This window comes from Atractosteus spatula, chromosome 5 (assembly GCF_055471065.1).
Source record: "Atractosteus spatula isolate fAtrSpa1 chromosome 5, fAtrSpa1.hap1, whole genome shotgun sequence".
In the NCBI taxonomy this organism is placed as follows: domain Eukaryota; kingdom Metazoa; phylum Chordata; class Actinopteri; order Semionotiformes; family Lepisosteidae; genus Atractosteus; species Atractosteus spatula.
The window spans coordinates 53,448,855-53,467,423 of NC_142710.1; the positions used below are offsets into that span (position 1 = coordinate 53,448,855).

General features: G+C 36.3%; 1 protein-coding gene across 1 annotated transcript in view; it reads right to left on the minus strand.

Moving 5' to 3' along the window:
• Positions 1–18,569, minus strand: part of itpr1b (inositol 1,4,5-trisphosphate receptor, type 1b) — a 138,279-nt gene that overhangs the window by 117,982 nt on the left and 1,728 nt on the right. The window contains exons 2-3 of the mRNA XM_088916338.1: positions 14,200–14,312; positions 8,540–8,610 (exon numbers count right to left, since the gene is read on the minus strand). Of these exons, the coding sequence (XP_088772464.1) occupies positions 8,540–8,610; positions 14,200–14,291 (163 nt within the window). The 5' untranslated portion in view covers positions 14,292–14,312. The remainder of the gene's footprint in view (positions 1–8,539; positions 8,611–14,199; positions 14,313–18,569) is intronic.

Genomic DNA, 18,569 nt, shown 5'->3' on the forward strand with positions numbered 1-18,569 from the left:
TTTTTTTTTTCGCCTGTGTTGGAAGTCACTTTTGTTTCACTGAACTGAAGCAGGCAAGCCGCATAACAGAACTTGTATCCTGACAGAATTGGCACCAAAGCAAAACAGCTCTATACAGTAATAAGAGCACGATAAAGGAATCGGCAGCAGAGCTGCTATTGCCATCCAGGCAATTTGGATTTAAATCCAACAAAGGAACCAGATGAGAAAATGGCACTGTCACCTTACCCACTACTGCTGGGCAGATCATTTGCAAGTCTCAGCACATCGCCAATCAGTCTTGCCTGGGAGAGTGCCAGTTCTTTTTTTTTTTGGGGGGGGGGGGGAGGGGGAAGGGGGCTGGTTACATATGTAAGAAGGGAAACCAGAAATTCTGAAATTGTAGAATTTTCTTAAGCACTCGATACACATGATAACGCTTGAACCGATAATAGCACTATAGGGTAACTGTAAAAAAAAAGCTCACAAAGTTTTGTATGAATACCATTTCTATACATGATCATTGTAAGGAAAATAAAGTACTACATACTGCACGCCAAATCAGCTCTCCTAGCAAATTCCGTTCACTCTCAACAGTCAGCATTCTGAATCACCCACATGTGCAGCAAGCTAAATTTGAATGACCTATAGAAGAGGATTAAGCTGAAAACCAAAAACCTTCTAGCCTTTCAGAACTGGAATTGTGTGCCCCTGATCTATAGTGATTAAAATGCAACTAAATCCAACACTGTTGTCTTTTTCCTTTTTTTTTTAATCTTTGAAAGCAATTAATAAACCCCAACTAACACATTAAACAAGGAGCTGAAATTACTTTGTTTCCCATTCTTCTTACATGACATATACTGTACACTAAATAATAGGTGAAGCTCCATGGGAGGAGATCACACAGTCATCAAATTTCTGCTTAAATTGCTTGCTGCACTTACACAGAAGTTAAAGGACCCCAAAAAATGATGAATAGGAGGTAAATGTTCAGTACAAGGAAGAAGTAAGTGCTGCAGCTACCCTCAATAAGGCAGTCATAGAAAAACAGCTGCTGATACACTAAACTTCTACAGTATCGCCACTACTGCAGTTCAAAGTGATAATACACTATATGAAAGTCTTTTGCTATCATGTACTGAAATTTAATATCTGTGACCTCAACTTCAAAACATGACATTAGCTTCTGGAAATTACACCCGTAATCAGGCTATTTCTCTCAAATACCTGTTTGCAAAGCAAGAACTGGCTTTATGCCATGGACTACTTTATGCACAAAATCCATTGCTGAAGCCTTTTAAAGTCATTTTCAGATTATCTTTTGTTGCCTAAATAACAGGGTCTGTGGATTTGTCGTTTTGACAGAGGACAATGGTCAGATATGCCAAGTCTTAATTCCTCGTTGCCAAATAGCATAGATGTCAAGGATCACAATGTTATTGTATTAGCTGGAGTGCTGTACATTTTACTACACAATCCATTCAAATATGAGCTGAACATTTTCAAAAAGCTGAAAGCACCACAAAGCACTCCAACACACTACATAAGGGGTGAAACTTTGTTTGCAAATAAAAGCTAGAATATGACTTTTTCCAATGATTTTTGCAAAGCAAAAAAAAACAAAGCAGTGTTTGCAACAAAAAAGTAATCCCAACTAATTAAAACAATTTACATTGTTAGCACTAAAATTGATGGGTTAATACCATTTTTTAAAACTATTTGGTCACCTACAAATAGTTAAAAATACAAAGCTCTGTCAAAGGAATTTAAGTCCACTAGTGGATAGTTTTTATGACTTACAGCTTTCATTTACACAGGTCACTTATTTTTGTAAAGTGGATACTACATCTGGGAATATCTACAAAAGTATGTTCTCAGAATGATCTGGACTGTTTTCAGAAAGCAGTGGGTGGACGAGGATCCAGCAGAGGCGTATGAGCGATGAAGGATTAATAAGATTTAATAATTAAAACCTTCTCAGGTTCTTTTTGGCAAGGTTTTATAAGATCAAAACACTGAGTGGCAGGATACGCTGGCTAATTTCAGCATTTCATTTCCAAACTAAGAGTCAGTGCATTAATAAAAACAGACCTTCTGCTCCTCACAAAGACGTGATCAAGCTCAGCTTTAAAAGAAAGAATATACATGCGCACACATTATGCATCGCACGCTACAGATACAGTAAAGCTGCGCAGTTTCCAGTCTGCTCAAAGCCAATCAATTCCTCTTCTCTATGGTCTTACAAAAATAGAATTTGAAAAAGTAAATGCTTCACATTTTTTTCTGCAACACTTGCCCATGGAAAACCGATACAAAAAAAATTAAGCAAACATTGTCTGACGCAAATAAAGACTTGGCCTGCTTGCACTGCCTTTGGCTACCTCTCAACACTAAACAAGACCTCACATAAACATCCAAAAATCCTAAACATCTATTTCCAATTGATTAGATAGACCTGACCTTTGTCAACATTACCCACTTCAATCACTGCACATACTGTACATGTGATGGAGGTAACAGCCTGTATAGCACCACTGGTACAGTGGAGTTTCTGCACTGTTTCAGTTTAAATTACATTGAATTTCTAATTTAGCCTCCACACACACACCAGATCTTTAAATGCAAAGCTCAGATTTTACACAGAAACTATGGTAACTAAACTGCCCTAATTCATGTAATCAGTGTTGTCAGGCTGGGGTTTAACTTCACTGCAGTAACACCAGAGAGGAGCTAGACCCCCATCAAAGCACAGCCACAAGAGCATACAACGGTCTTCTGTGTGGTTATCACACACGCAGAAACAAACCTCTTCCCTTCCAAACTAGGCTTGTACACATGATGTAGTCAGGGTGGAAAAAATGAGAAAAATATAAACATCTACAAGGGGCTTGGGCTTTATTTCAGAGGTACTAAACTGAATGAAGACATAACAGAAAAAAAAAGTTGTGAAAACCTTTTCTGCAAAGGTTTCAGAGCGACTACTTAAGGTAAAGAAATACTATTTTTTAAAACAAAAAATAAAAGATTCTCCTGGGAGTGTACTGAAGGAAACACACCTAATGTATATACCCATATATAAACATACCAAGCAATACAGAAAAGAGGGAAAAAATGGGGAATTCTAGATGTAGTACTCTGTAAAATATACAATTTTGAAATGTTATCAATAAATATCTAGGAAGCAGTAAGTTCTACTTTCATACACGCATCACAAAGAATAAAAAACCCAGATGTCTTGGATATAGACACCAAATTCAAGGTATCAGAGGAGAGATGGTAAAATGACTTCCCAGGGAAAGAAAAGCTTATCTAGACTTTTTTTTTTCCAAAAAGTTTAAATGCCTTACTACTATGTTTTTCAACTGTTTTATTGTTCAAGAGGTTTTGCTCAATCATCAAGCATAAAAGCAAAACCACAGGTGGAACATAGGCTCTCAGATCTCTAGCTTCAAAAGATGTTAATAAATTACTAATAGCCAACGTAGCGGTTATCAAAGTGCAATGCAGCACATAAACTCGGACATTAAAGGTGCACGACAAACAATTCTTTAACAGGACCCCCTTTAAAATAATATATAGTATTTCTGGTGCATGTATGTGACTCCAGATTATTAGGTATACTGGTCATAAATGTCTTTCAATGGTAAACTGTCAAACTGTGCTGTACATTCAAATGGTATTTTACCGTGTGCTGTGTTCATAGCAAGCACCACAGCAGAGCACTTTGCAATGAGTCAGATTACAATAGGCCATACAAAAGTTGACCAAATAATTTGTGTCGGGACCATTTCAACAAAGGCCTATCATTTGAGTGAGAGTGGATTTGATGACTTCCCTTTTTAAAGAATCTCTTAAACATTTTAATTAAAGCTCTACTTCACTCTGAATGTTTCTAGCAAGGCCTCTAGACAGAAGACTGCATACTTAGCCCTTCAAAACAAGAACAAATTACTATCAAGCGCTGTCTTGGAAGAATAAAACATGGCCAAGTTCCATGAAAACAAGTACTAGCTCCATGCTAGTAGGTCATGTACTGTAGGGGAGTAATTGTTAGAACAGAACTGATTTTCAAAAATAATCTTTCTCATATTCCACTGGTGTTCGTAGTGATCATATAATGTAAAATGCATAGATGAGAACATCAGACAAATACTTAACACAGTCATTCCAGTGCGTCAGTGACATACTAACTCCAGTGTGGTCACTGGATATTGGTCAGTTATCCCTAGGTCACCCGCAGAAACACCAGTAAACACAGATGGGATCTGGATGTGTCCAAATTGTGACATAGGGTAGCTACCTTCAGGAACTGTTTCCGGAATGTCCCGCTATAGATTTAAGCACATCTAATCTGCAGCGTTCAAATTGGAGGGAAATGGTGGGTGCATTTCCCCATGAGCTCATACTGTCAAGACTGCCAAAAACTTCATGGTTAGAAAACTTCTGTCCCAAAGTGACTAAATTAAATTGTTTTGTGTTTACTATTAAAATGTTCAGAAATTGTGCCTCTTAAAGAGATTGAAAACGTGGTTCATGCAGAGATCGTTTAAAAACAATGTCGTCATTTTATAATATTATTAAAAATGTTTGGAAGAATTGAAGTCCATTTCCGCATCACACCCTCAGATTTTATTGAGCAGGACTATGAAGTCTGGCTCTCTGAGCCACCAGGATTCTCAATGGCTTTTTAAAATTATTATTATGACATGCGCTGCCAACAATGAAAAGATCCAAGAGAAGGCGAAAACATTTACTTTTTACGTTTAATGAATGGTTCTTATTAACAAGTGTTGGGTATTTCCAGTTATTGTATGCACCATTGTACCTAGCTTCCACTGCCGAGAGTATATGCAGTACAGTAAACGGTATACTTAATATAAAGCAACAAAGGTTTTTCAGCCAAGAACATAATATCAAAGGGCTACATTCATGCTTTTGAGCCCAACATAGTATATCATAGGGCAAAAAATGAATAGATGTTGCCTATATTTTAAATATAAATCTGTAAGCAGGCATTCAAAGTTAAAATGCTAAATATCTAATGAAGCGAGAAAGAAATCACATCATACTCTATTCATCATTTGAACATAAAGTTATTTACAAAAAGGGCAAAATCTCGACAAAACGGTTATTTTTAGTAAAAACTTTGATGTTATTTCCCAAAGGCAAAACTATACTAAATATGTTAGTTCACGACTCCATAAATCACACAAAGAATTAATTCACACGAGCAACATATGGATAAACAACAACAGAAAGAGCAGACACTTGGCAGGACAAACTCTGCAGACTGCCCTGTGGCCTACATACAATAAAGCTATAAAAAACAACTTTCAACTATTTTACAGGCTGCATTTAGAACATTGTGTACAATTGTTACCATGTAAGAACATAAGAAGAGTATAAGAAAGATTACAAACCTTTCAGCCCATTTAGCCTGTTTTGTAGGAGTTAATTGATTTAAGCATTTCTTGAAAGAAACTGGGTATCAGTTTCAACAGCATGGCTGGATAGGCGTTTTTCACACTACCAGAATACAAGAGCATGCTATAGAAAAGATATTGCTGCTCTGGAAATCAGTCCAGAGAAGGGCAACCAGATACATTCCAGAGTTTAACAGGATGTCCCACACTGATGGGCTAAAAGCAAACATACAGTATAGGTTAAGGTTTATTCCACGCAGAAAGAAAAGAAAACAGGCTCAACGTTTTGGCTGTGGAGCCTTCTTCAGGTGGATCCACAGGCCTCAGCCTACAGGTGTAGTTGAGTATCTTGTCTTTTCAGCATGGAATAGACCTTTTCCTGTTCCTTCGCAGCCTACACATGCCGACGCACCTAGCTACTTGAACTTCTAAAACCAAAGATTACAGGAAGCCTGTCACTACTGAAAGTCCTTAAAGGCACTGACAAAGGAAGAGCAGTGGACTCTTCTAGAATGAGCAATGAAACTTATGTTAGGTCAGGAGGCATATCTTTACCTAGACAGTTGTGGGAGTATAGAGCTAAATGGCCTTCTTTTAACAGATGCCATGTGACAATATCTGGTAGGTATGATGTACAGTACTTTAAATAATTTGAAAATAAATTAAAATTTTATTTTGCACAGAAAACTGCAGATCAGCCAATTTTAAAGTTTTGGGGTACAGAAAACATTTTGTAAGAGGAATCCTTTTTCTCTCTAACTTTATGACAAATATGACTGTGAAACTCATTAAATATAAATTAATTTAATCATTTCATCCAATTCTCAACTGCAGCTTTAAATAGTAATCTTAAAATGCACTACAAAGCACAGGACGCTATCAGCAGTTTTAAAAGTGCTATAAATACTGCTAATAATAAAAACAGTGCAAGTGTGGATTGGATTACTCTCCACTACAACCACCAAAACAGGATGTGCCTGTTTCTCAGATCTGCTACACTATTTTTCCAAGTAATAAATAAAACTGTAAACATGGCTCCAAATATATTACTAGCCCAGCAGTGCTGTAGTCCTCGTTGACAATGATAAATCAGGGTATAATTTTGATTACACTTTAATCTAGGACAGTTGGTGAACATGAGGTTAATTAGATTTGGCCATGGTTCATTTCTAGATTGGAAACAGTTGCAGTTTAACAGCAACATTACCTCCTTGCATCTTTTCCAGGAAAATAATTTTGACGCCTCTCTTCCATCACAAAAATTGTCTATGAAGTTCTAATGACTTGGTTTGCTGAAACCATATTTGGGAGAAAACAAACCTTAATACAGTATTGTACAACCACTTCTCTTTCAAACTATTGAGCATTCCCAAAGCAAACCCAGATATTGTCTTCTGGCAAGCCTCTCTCTCCAGCAGGAAAATAAAGAACAGGGCTGCTTGCAAGTGTCACAAGCAGATGTGACAACAAAGCAACAGCAATTACAGCTTCAGAACTGACATCAGACCCGCAGGTGGAGTCTGAGACGCACAATCAAAGCTAGCAGAGCACCAGTCATGCAAGCTGAGCTCATCCCAAAAGGGCCGGCATTTCAGGAACAGTCTACACCTTCTAACAACATTAACCCTTCACTGCTCACACAAAGATTTTACAAAGAAACCTCAGCATTCTCCTGTCTTCCAGAAGGGTGTGACAGAAGTACAATGAAGCGAAACTGGGAACCTTTGAGTTGTAAAATACTGTAAACCAATTTGCCTTTCTACATACAGGTGGGAACTCATTCCAGCCCTCATCAAGGTGGCAATTCTGCACCAGCAGCCCCACTACATGGTAGATCAGGTGGGGAAACCTTTGTCAACTGAATTGAGGGCAAACATAGGTAGGCCATATTGTCCAAGTCCAGAATGGAATTTATCCAGAACACCGGGGTACATGCCAACTCTTACAAACAGTGTCATGGAGTCATTAGAAAACAAGCAGGCAGGACCTCGGCTTAATGGCTCATCTGAAAGACGGCACCTCATACAGCACATGTTTTAGAGATACTGGCCCAGTGTGATGATCACTCCCTCCTGGTTCACCAATACCACTTTCAGCAGCTATATGGTTTTTGTCGGCCTGGTATTGATCTGGCCCAGAGTTGTTTCGGGTCTGAGCTCAAGATCAGAATACAAGGTAGGAACACTGCAGTTCATGGGGGATACACAGAGTACTAAGTACTAATAGACTGCTGTGTATTACATAGTGTATTTAGATTACAATATATTTTATTTCTTGGTGCTTTAGTAAAGAGCAACTTACCAATTCCCTTTGTTTTTATTGTGTTTATCTATAACAATAGAACTTAAACAAGCACAAGAGGGTGTAAACTCATATTTTTTAGTGGAACAGTATTGTGGGCAGGAGAAGCTTAAAGGAAGCCTAGAAAGGGATGGTATTGGCCTCATATTCCTAAACATAGAGGTGACTTACATTGTATGCTCTGCATGTGGAATAAACATCCTCACAGTGATGCAATTAATAGTTTACTGTACCAGTAGTTGATGTTCCAACTACATATTAAAAGCATATTGCTCCATATATTGTATCTACATAAACAGACCAACCTTTTTGAGCTTTAAACCTATACAATACCAAAACTGGTTTTCTAAAATTGCAAATCACCTATAAAATAGCTAGTGTTTATTGTACAGGAAGATTCAATAAAATTAAACACCAAATGTCTCTGGTGAGTAGCAGGCACAACTGTGATAATGTTTACTACAAGAGTCAGGCAGCTTAAAAATAATGTTTCACAGATGGAAGATACAATACAGTTTCAATTCAATAGCTTTGAGTTCTGTTTTAAAGCTCAACTGAGTAAAATCACAATATACTATATTAATTAATAATTAGTAGTGATTTTAGTTTTTTCACGTTTTTGTATTGTAATATATTTGGCATACAGTGTACAATATGAAGATGACAGTCCAAAACCCAATATATTCAGTATGTACAGTAATTTAACATATTTACACAACTTATTTTTTTTTTAGTTTTTTCTACAATTGTAATTTAAAATATACTTGGATAGATGGCAACCAAGTGAAAATGTCATTTTTACACAAAAAAACCTCAAAAAAGTAATTGCTTACCTCGAAACTTCTTGGGAGGGTTATTGAGATCCCCAGCCTCTGGCTGCACCACACAGCGGTCATCTACAAGACTGAGGAGAAATACATTTAGTAAAACATATCCAGCTCCGTTGCTAGGAGCAAATGGAAACCTACGGGAATCCCTAGAATATCACCCTTAAAAAATCTTTTCTGGAACGGATTTCAATTTAAAATATCAAAATGGCACCTAAAGGTGTAATACTAATTTATTATGGGACTCAAATGCCTGTGAGATATGCTGTGTACAGGCCCAGAGTAAACTTGTGGTAAACCAACAATGTCAGCTATATCAACAGTATATTCACTCTTTTTTTAGATATAATCTTGAAGGTAAGACCGTGGGAAGAGCAGTACTTTATCAGCATGCATTGTATTTTCCTGCAATAACAAACCACGAGAAAGAGGGGACAGCACCGTTCATCAAGTAGACATTTGAAAAGAAAGAGGATTAATTCTGAACGTACAAAACAAACTGATGCTCAATGAAAACAAGACTTCCATTAAATAGAGCAATGGGAGAAATCATAACGTTATTTCCATTTTAAATCGTAAACATAAAAGAGTGTTCATTTGATAGCTTGGGAACTCAACCTCAAAATTACAGCTGCTACAGAACCCAGCAGCACACGTGGACGAGGGCTATAGATAACAATACTCCCAATCCATGTTGTCTTCCGGTTTATGTATTCATTTCAACATAGAAAGACACTTCATTGATCCCGTGAGGGAAACTGCAGAACATTTACATATGTCGATACTGAAATAAATATTTTCAAAGGATAGCTCCGCTTTATGTTCTTGCTTTGCTAACACCACATCAATCTGTTGAGACACCTTGTATTTAGAAGATTCTAGACTTCTAACAATCTCTGGGGTTTAATGAAAAAAAACTTTTCAAGGAAGAAGGACACTCCAGTTTTGTACCATTTGGAATGCCTTCCAAATGATTTTATTAGTCTGAAAGTTAAAAACTGACATATACAACACTTATTAGAATTATCTTTCAAAACTGTGGAATGTGCTTGAGTTTAGTTTATGTTTTTTAAGGTTTACTGTATATAATTCTGAAATGCACTGCCTTGAATTTACTGTGTGTACACAAACTATTATGAACTTTTAAGTTCTTTCCAAAGGTCATCACTTTGCAACAGAAAAGGATTTTGCATCTTATAAATGTGAAAAGATTGTTTTGATAGTGTTTTTACAAATGAATACAAAAATCATCTTCACTTTTAACGAAATGCAAAAAAAAAATCTGACATCCTTCACTAAGTAAACACCTAATCACATTTTGAACCAAGTCATCTAAAATGTTTCATGCAGTTTTTTAAATTTAATAAAAATCCTTGGCTTTCATGGAAAAAGAGATGTGGGAGGTACCACACTAAATCATAAACTAAGTGTTTCCTCACTTTAAATAAAGAGAAAACTGGATATTAGCCAAACCAAATATTCATTAAGTGATCTCCATGTACCACAATAAAAGCAATATTTACAAAGCTTTTACAAGCAAGCTAATGCATTTTTTCTAACAAAAAACTGCATCTGAAGTTTTATATATATATATGTGTGTTCTCTATGTTAATATAAAATTCTTATTATGCACTAGAAGAAAAAGTTTAAGACTACGTAATATTAAGAGTGTTTTTTTATTTTTGTGGTTAATGTAGAATAGGGGAAAAATGCCTCATGACCAATTCACAGGCATTCATAGGATTATAGATAGGATATAATATGGGCTAAGTTAACTTTCTACATATTACCCAAGGCAGTATAAGACAATTGATTATAACTTGGGTATTTGATTTATACACCATAGGTCTACTGAGTCTCTTAAAAATATATATAGGTATAACAATCCTCATTTCTGTAGAATACTTAAACTGGTTGTGCTGTTTTGTCCACCATCATCTCATAAGTGCTCTGTCACAGGACAGAAAGCTATTCTTATTAAAAGCAAGCCAGATCGCACACTGGAGGCATAATTAAAGCTATAAAAAAACAGATATTAGGAGCATATTTCAGTAAAATAACGGGATCTCTCATGGTCAGAAAAAGCAGTCTCCAGGTGGGCTTAACACCACTGCCTCCTTTGACTCCAAGAACCTTTTTAAAAGATGGATGGCCTTGACAAACAGTCAAACAGAGGTGCACAGCATGATTTCATTTCTGTGCAGTAAGGACATGAACCTAGCTGAACTTACAACTCCAGGAGAGCTACACATCCAATGTTATGTCACCAACGCAGGTATGGGTAAGGTGTATAATGCCTTCAATAACAGCAGGATGGTTGTTTAATAATCTGAGCAGTAACCTAGATGTCCAAGGATGAGAATCTCTGTCAATCAAAGTTTATTTATCAAACGCACAACAATACAGCGTGTTACAGTAGTGCTGGCAATGAAATGTCTTTTCTGCGAGCTCAACGGTTACAAATTAAGGTTACAAAATAATACATAATATTGCAATAGAAACTGAATAAAAAACTCAGACAGAGCTCAATATAAATAGAGCTTAGATGTGTCCAGGGTGTATGCAATACATTATGTCCAAGTAATGCAGTATGCCGAAAACAATGAAAACTGTTAGTCTTTGACTGAATGCTTCGATTTACCGGATGGTAGGAGAGAAAACAATTTGTGACTGGGATGACACGGGTCCTTGAGAATGGGCCTGGACTTCTTAAGACATCTAGCCGAGTCGATATCCTGGATGTTTGGTAGCTCCCAGCCGTTAATGAGCTGTGCTGACTTTACCACCCTCTGCGGTACTTTGCGATCCCGGGCAGAGTAGTTACCCGTCTGTCACACCGGGGTCACAAACTGTTAAACTGAGCCGCATTTTGAAACCACTCATAAATCCACACACATGGGGCTCTCTCTGCTGCATCTGGGGTATAGTTCCATGCCACTGTTCTTGTGGGTACTGGTGTCTGGACCACTATGTTCAGCTTTCTTAAAGCAGGTAACCCCTGACTGCAGAAGCTTGACATCAATTTGTTTTACACTTGATTCTGCATTGGTGTCAAAGTGTCACACCTAACTAAACTAATTCAGAGGCTATATGGAAAGTAATTTTTATTTATACAGTTGTGCCCTTTTTAATTCTACCTGTAGCTAAACAGTATATGAACAAGTACAATGGGAGCTCCTTAACTGATTTATTGAAATACTCTTGCACATTCAGCTTAATTAAGCTCATAATGACATGCACCTACTTAAAATGGTTACAAAAAAAACGAGGATCACATTACTTTTAGCACTTATCACGTAGATAAAGACTGTGCATGCTTACATGCTATAGAACTAACACACATTATAATTACTGACCAATATTTCTTTGTGCATTCACTGTTTGAATGAGATGTGTTTGGTAACACAGGATGTAGGCTAGCTGGTATGAAATCCTGGCAATTTTATTTAATGCAGTTATTCTAAATTTAAATTGGTCTGCTCAGGAACCTATAACAGTTACTCAAGATTAATTTCATCCTACTATATGGGGAGCACCTTCTGCAAAAACAATAAGCTGAAAACTTGAAATACATAATTTATAAACTATTAAGGGCTTTAAATTTTGTAACAGCTGAAAAGACATTTCTGATAAAAAAAAACTGTCAGCATACCATGGTTAAATTTCCCACAGGATTCTTTCCTTAGGTTTTTAATTACATGTGCTATTTTAAGAGTGAAAGCCTTTACAAAGCTACATTTCTAAAACCTACAATAATTTCTACATTCCTTTTAAAAGATGAGCTTGAACAGTGTGAATTTTGTTTCATTAACAGCTGAAAAGCCATCCTCTTACTGAGGAGAAAAGCTTCAGAATGTCTTCTTTTCCTCACTTCCCCCAAGAAATGTTTTAAAAATAAAGATTTAACTACCACAAATTGATTTAGCACTATAGTTAAATTTGACAGCCAGTTTATATACATATTTATTATATACACTATACATGTGTGTATAGTATACTTATATACTATAATAAATAAAACCATTAATAATTAGGACATATAACTGCTGCTAATGGGAAATCTAACCTTCACAAAATTTAAAAAATATTTAAAGTTGAAGCTCTTGATTATCATTAGAGTGGCAAGCATGTTATAACTGTGGAAAAAACACTGTTCTTTCTTTGTGATATGTTGACTAAAGAAACTATTTTGCTGTTTAGGTAATCAATTTATCCATGTGATTTTTCTACGCATTTCCAGGGAAACCTGATGATTGAGTATGCCAGGTCTACCCAGGCTCTGACTGAGGGCTTACAAACAGCAGCTGAACAATACAGAAGTTTATTCACTTTCACTTGCCAGTCTTTAGAGGTTAGTGCCAAGTACAGTAGTTTATTGCCATATGTACAAGTACATTGAAATTCTTAATTGTGCTGATCTCTCTGGACATACACAGTACAACAACACACAATGTAGACAGTACAGTACACTACAAATATAATAAATAATAACAATACATATGTTGAGGGACAATAAATACATAGAAGTGAGAAAAAATGTGGTTTTGGCTGTGGAAAGTGAATGAAGTAGAGAAAAAAACATCTAACATGTTTTGCCCACTTTTAAGGACTTAGTACAAAGTCAACTGTTGAATCTCACTGAAATTAAAACATGGCAACTATGTGTAATGGTCAGATGAATAGTAACAATAACCCTATACCAGGGCCTGAGAATTATTCAAAAATCACAATGCCAATCCAGAAACAGAATGCTAGATCTTGCAACTTAATTAACTTAACTGTTTTTCAATTTTTCAGAAACACAATTCAATTAAAATGGGATAAAATGCAACTGCAAAAATGCTAGACTGCAATAATACATACAAAACAAAGACTAATTGTCTTATCAATGCAATTGCTTTTTCTCACATCGGTAATATAATGAATCAATGAAGCATGGATGGTGAGGGAGAGAGGCCGCAAAATAACACTTTGAAATCTGCACCTAGTTTAAAATATTAACACAAACATGCTGGAAAACATGCTTGACCCATGTCAAGCAAATGTCCTGTAAAGAATATAACCTTCCTACACAACTTCAGATCTTTTAAAAAAAATGTGCATGTTGGAGGAAACAATCTGACTACTAAAGTATACTGGGCATCATTTGTTTTTGGTAAATAGGTTACAGAGGGGGCTAAATACAGTAAATCAAGTGGAAAGGCAGGATTGAAGACATTCGTATTGACAATATGGAAGACTTTCAGTGAAGCAAAGCTTAATTTTTTGTCCTTCAGAAATTAGTCTAACATGAGGCCACCAACATCATGTTAATCCAAACCACAGACCAATATATTACAATGTTTAAAACACAATCTGTTGGATGGCTTTGAAATAGGATAAATATTTATAGACAAATTCATATAGCTATTTGAAGCCTAATGAGCTCTAAGGTTTTACAAGGTCTCTTCACAGATCATCATCACAAGATCCTCACAGTAATTACTTTGGCCAAAATCAATTTTAGCACAAATTTCAGTTCTTTATCACTGCTGAAAAACTTTCAAAATGATTCCAACATAAATGATGGAATACTAGGGCACTATTAAATGGGTACTTATGTACATAGAATGGGACCTAATGGCTGTTGACCTTTATTAAGTGCTTTTAAAACATGAACAACTTACCCTAAAGTACTGATAAATCCATTTACTGATCCCTCAGCATACAGAGAGACAATGTCTCCAATGTGTAGGAAACTAGACATTTTGTCAGACATTTCTCATTTCCTCCTTCTCTCCTGTAAAAAACAAAACAAAAGCATGATGTTTCAGAAGCATTTCATGAACCAAGAGAAAAAAATAAGACTTTTTCACAGTTTATTTCTCATATTATTCATGAAATTGAGTTTCCTTATTTCCAAATGCTAAAAAAAAGGTGCATCTTGGAAAAATAGCGTTACACTGTATTATTTTGTCAATATTATTGACTTATTTGGTAGAACAAACATATTTCAAATGAGAAGACTCTACATCAAAATACTTTAATTAAATACTTTCATCCACAAATAACACCAAAGTAACAAACAATCTGTATCTGAAATTACTTGAAAGGTCCTTTAATTACAAACTAAAGTAATAAAATACAGAAACTTTCAACAGGATGTCCAATTTTAATTTCTTCAGTTTTTCCAGTCACTGTAAGGTATAACATATCTCTTTTTAGTAATTGGACCAGATGAATACCAAATGTCCAGTAAAAATGGTATGAATTACTAAATTTTTTATTTTGTATTACTACAGAGGAATAACAGGACATGTTAGAGACAGGCCATGAAGAAAACATGCAGAAAAGCCTAAAGATAGTAACACGGGCAATATTAGAGTCTCTTCCTCTGTATAAGTGCGGTACAGTTTTCAAAGTGGCACAAAGTTAAATGAAAGTTTAACTCCTGCATGATGAACCGAAACCCAAATGACATGCAAGAGCAAATGGAATGGTGTTCAAGAACTTTATTTATTCTTTGAATACATTGATCAAATCTTGCCAAAAAAAAGTTTGATAAATCATGATCAATGTGATTCAATGTGCCTAAACAGTAAGTTAAATGTCAGATAGCCACACTGGCAATACTCGGGAAGAACTACCTACTTTTCTAGAGAAAGCCTTTGAAGTTCTAAATTCCATAAATAAAAGAGTTTAAAAACACGTAGAACATATTTAATCTTACCTTCATACACAGCACAAATAAAGAAATAAAATCTAAGACTGCTTTTAAATGGAAGCCGGATAAATACGCAGAAAGAAACAACTATTGTACAAACCGATTGCAATTATTATATCGAAGGTTCCTTCCCAAACTTAATGAAGTTCCAGGTACCCTCCTCCTACAGAATATGAAGTTAAGCAGAATTTACAATGTTATAAAAGAAAGATATGGTAACAAATACTTCTGGTACTGGGTCAGCAGTGTGGGGAACTTTATTTTTAACCAAATTTTGTTACCTGTTATAATTCCTGTGTTCATCTTTGTGTATGTGCATGGATATTTTCACACTTTTCCCCATTGTTTACAATGTTATGATAAAAAGACAAAAGTATAGATAGTAGGCAGAAAAAAACCCATCACTTGGACAGGGAATGATATGCAGTCTAAATATAACCACATTAAGGGTTTGAGTTGTTTGTAGAAGTTGTGATTAATAACTTAAGAAATCTAAAAAAAATCTTAAAACCTTAATTGTCCTGAGAGTATATTGGGTTGAATATGTTATTTCCCTTGAGAAAACATTCAGACTATTTCTCTGCCAAAACTGAATTCAAAAGAACACAAATGAAGGCCCTAAGGATATCAAAACCTTCATTCCTTAGTAATGATCAGCTATCACATATTCTTTAAATATCTTTACTGCAAAACAGCAATAAATTCACAATACACTTCCTAATGTTTTCTAGTCAATCATTCAATAATATAGGCCAGGAGGATCTCCACAGCTCTGAATTTAACATTCACAAATTCGCTTATTCGCGATTTGGTGTGGCCGTGGAGTGGGATAAACCAAGCCGAAGGATGTCATGCACAATTTTCAAATTAGACCAACTGTGAGATCAATGTAACTGGTGATTCAGCCTCTCCCTGCCCAAGTTCCCGACACCCAACACCCGCAACTCAACGGGCTCTTGTATTGTAGAGAACGCTTCTGGTTCTGTGTCGGCAGTGTGCGGAATGACAGATGCAGATTCATGTTGTTTAATTGAGCGGATTACAATTCGGTTTTGCAATGACCATTTGTTTCAATTGATCAATGTTATTTTAACTAACTTTATCATATATGGAGGGTTACTCCTATCTTTTAACCATATACAGTATACTATACACTGGAGCAGATTATGCACCAGTATAGTGGACTTGGTTACATACTAATTTGGCTATTCGTAACAGTTCTATGCACTGAAACCTCACAAAATGTCAGGACCCGACTATTACTAAGATAAGGTGCCTAAGAAAGTGTATTTTAAAACAAGAAAACAAGTGCATTTAAAACTAGGAAAAAGAGGCACAAAGGGCTTTGGGAGTATGGAACAAGCCACATTGATGAAGACAACACTCTGGTTTCTTCCAAAAAAAAGGGCTCAATGTGTTACTGAAATCTATTAGCCAACACCTGGAAAACAGGCAAGATGGGTCGGATGGCTTCCTCTTCTTTCTTATGTTGTTACATGTATTAAATTACCCCCAGTGTCATCACCAACGTCTGACTATAGTTTACTAGCTCAAAATAATCTTCAAGTAAATAAAGCATGAACTGGACCCTGTGTCATAAAATAAACCAAATACACTGCAAGCCACTGTACCTTCATATTAACAAATACATATTGGAGAGCAGACTGCATGCAGTCTGAAATGGATATTGCTCAGAAAGACCAAAGGCCTAGCACAGATGTACAGTACATTGCGTGGCTTGAGTCACTGCGTGTGGGAAGACACACGAACAACAAAACAAATGTCAGAGACTCCAGCAGGAACTCAGAGGCCAGACTGCCCAGAAACCATTCACTTCCAAGGACTACTTGCAGATATATAAAACTGCCCCAAGTCTGCCTCCCTAGCAATTCTGGATACAGAACCCTCTGAAAGTGCTGGGACAGTAAAGCCATGGTATTACTTAGCCATTTCTGCTCTTCCTAGGGTTTCAGCTCCAGTCAAAAACAAAAAGTTAAATGAGCCAGAGAAGACTGCCATGCATACCATATTTACAGTAGAGCCTCTTGAAATCACTGGGATGAATACAAAACATGCTTCTGTTCCATCATCATATGTATTCTTGAAATCACCCAAACATAAAATATTATATTAGACAAATAGATCCTGTCAATGTCAAGACTGCAGATTTATTGATCGTACATAAGAAGTTTTGACTGCCGCCTCAATTCATCGGGAGGGCACTGAATGTATTTCAGGAACTCATTTCTGAGAAGGGTAAAACCATAAACAGCAACCTGTTTGACCCTGTTTCAGTGTACCAAACCACACACACACAATGTTTCTCACTGAGAACTGCTGAAACCCAAGGAAGAGCAGAGGGAAGCTAATTGATACCCATTTACACATAAACCAGACATCAGCATCCAAACTGCTTCCTGCACTAGATTGCTAGTGATTCTGATTGCATCAGTCTCTTCTAATTCATTCAGGGCTTTATTTTTAGAATATCAATGCCCCCCTCTACCATTATTCTTTACCCAAAGTAAATCAGTGAAGCCACACTACTGCATGATTTTACAGAATGGATACTTCTGCAGAAGTATGATTACAGAATGTATAGCAGTGGCATGAGGTGATGGGAAGAGTTTTTATTACCATTAAAATATAGAAGCTTTGTTTTTAAAAACACTACATAATCCAGAGAAGAGCAGAGATGGGAACTCTAACCTGTCAACTGCTTAAAACCTAAGCTAAAACCTACAAGATAAGGAACTGAAAGGATTGTATTTCTTGAAAAAGTGTGTGGCCTTATTGAAATCGACCATTAATTGTAAATACAAAAAGAAGCAATTTACATTCAGGAACACAAACTTTGATAAATATTCTCACGGGCATAAATGGTGTACACATTTAAACGTTACCGATCGACTAGAACAGTTTATTTTCATTGCTCAGTGTAAATAAGCACAGTAATTCAACAACATACACTTTGCCTTCATGCTTTCCCATCTGTACCCAAATGCAAAGGAAATGAACACATGATCTGTGCCTGATTCTAAGATGACAGCCCACTCACCCAGTCAAGACTCAGATGTTTTTTCATCACTTCTACCAAGGCGGCCACAGTCACTATACAGCGTTGGACACAAATTTCCAACTGTGGCATAAATGCAACAAGTGACTTAATTATAAGACACTGAATAGTGCATTCGGTGCTCTAAAAAAGAACTGTGTCGCTGTATACAGACGTCAGTCCACTTATGCATCACTAGTAACTGTGTGGGGAGCTACTCAAAGCAACGGAATTGTCTGTTTAAAAATATCAAACTGGTTTCAGCAGACATTAATGCC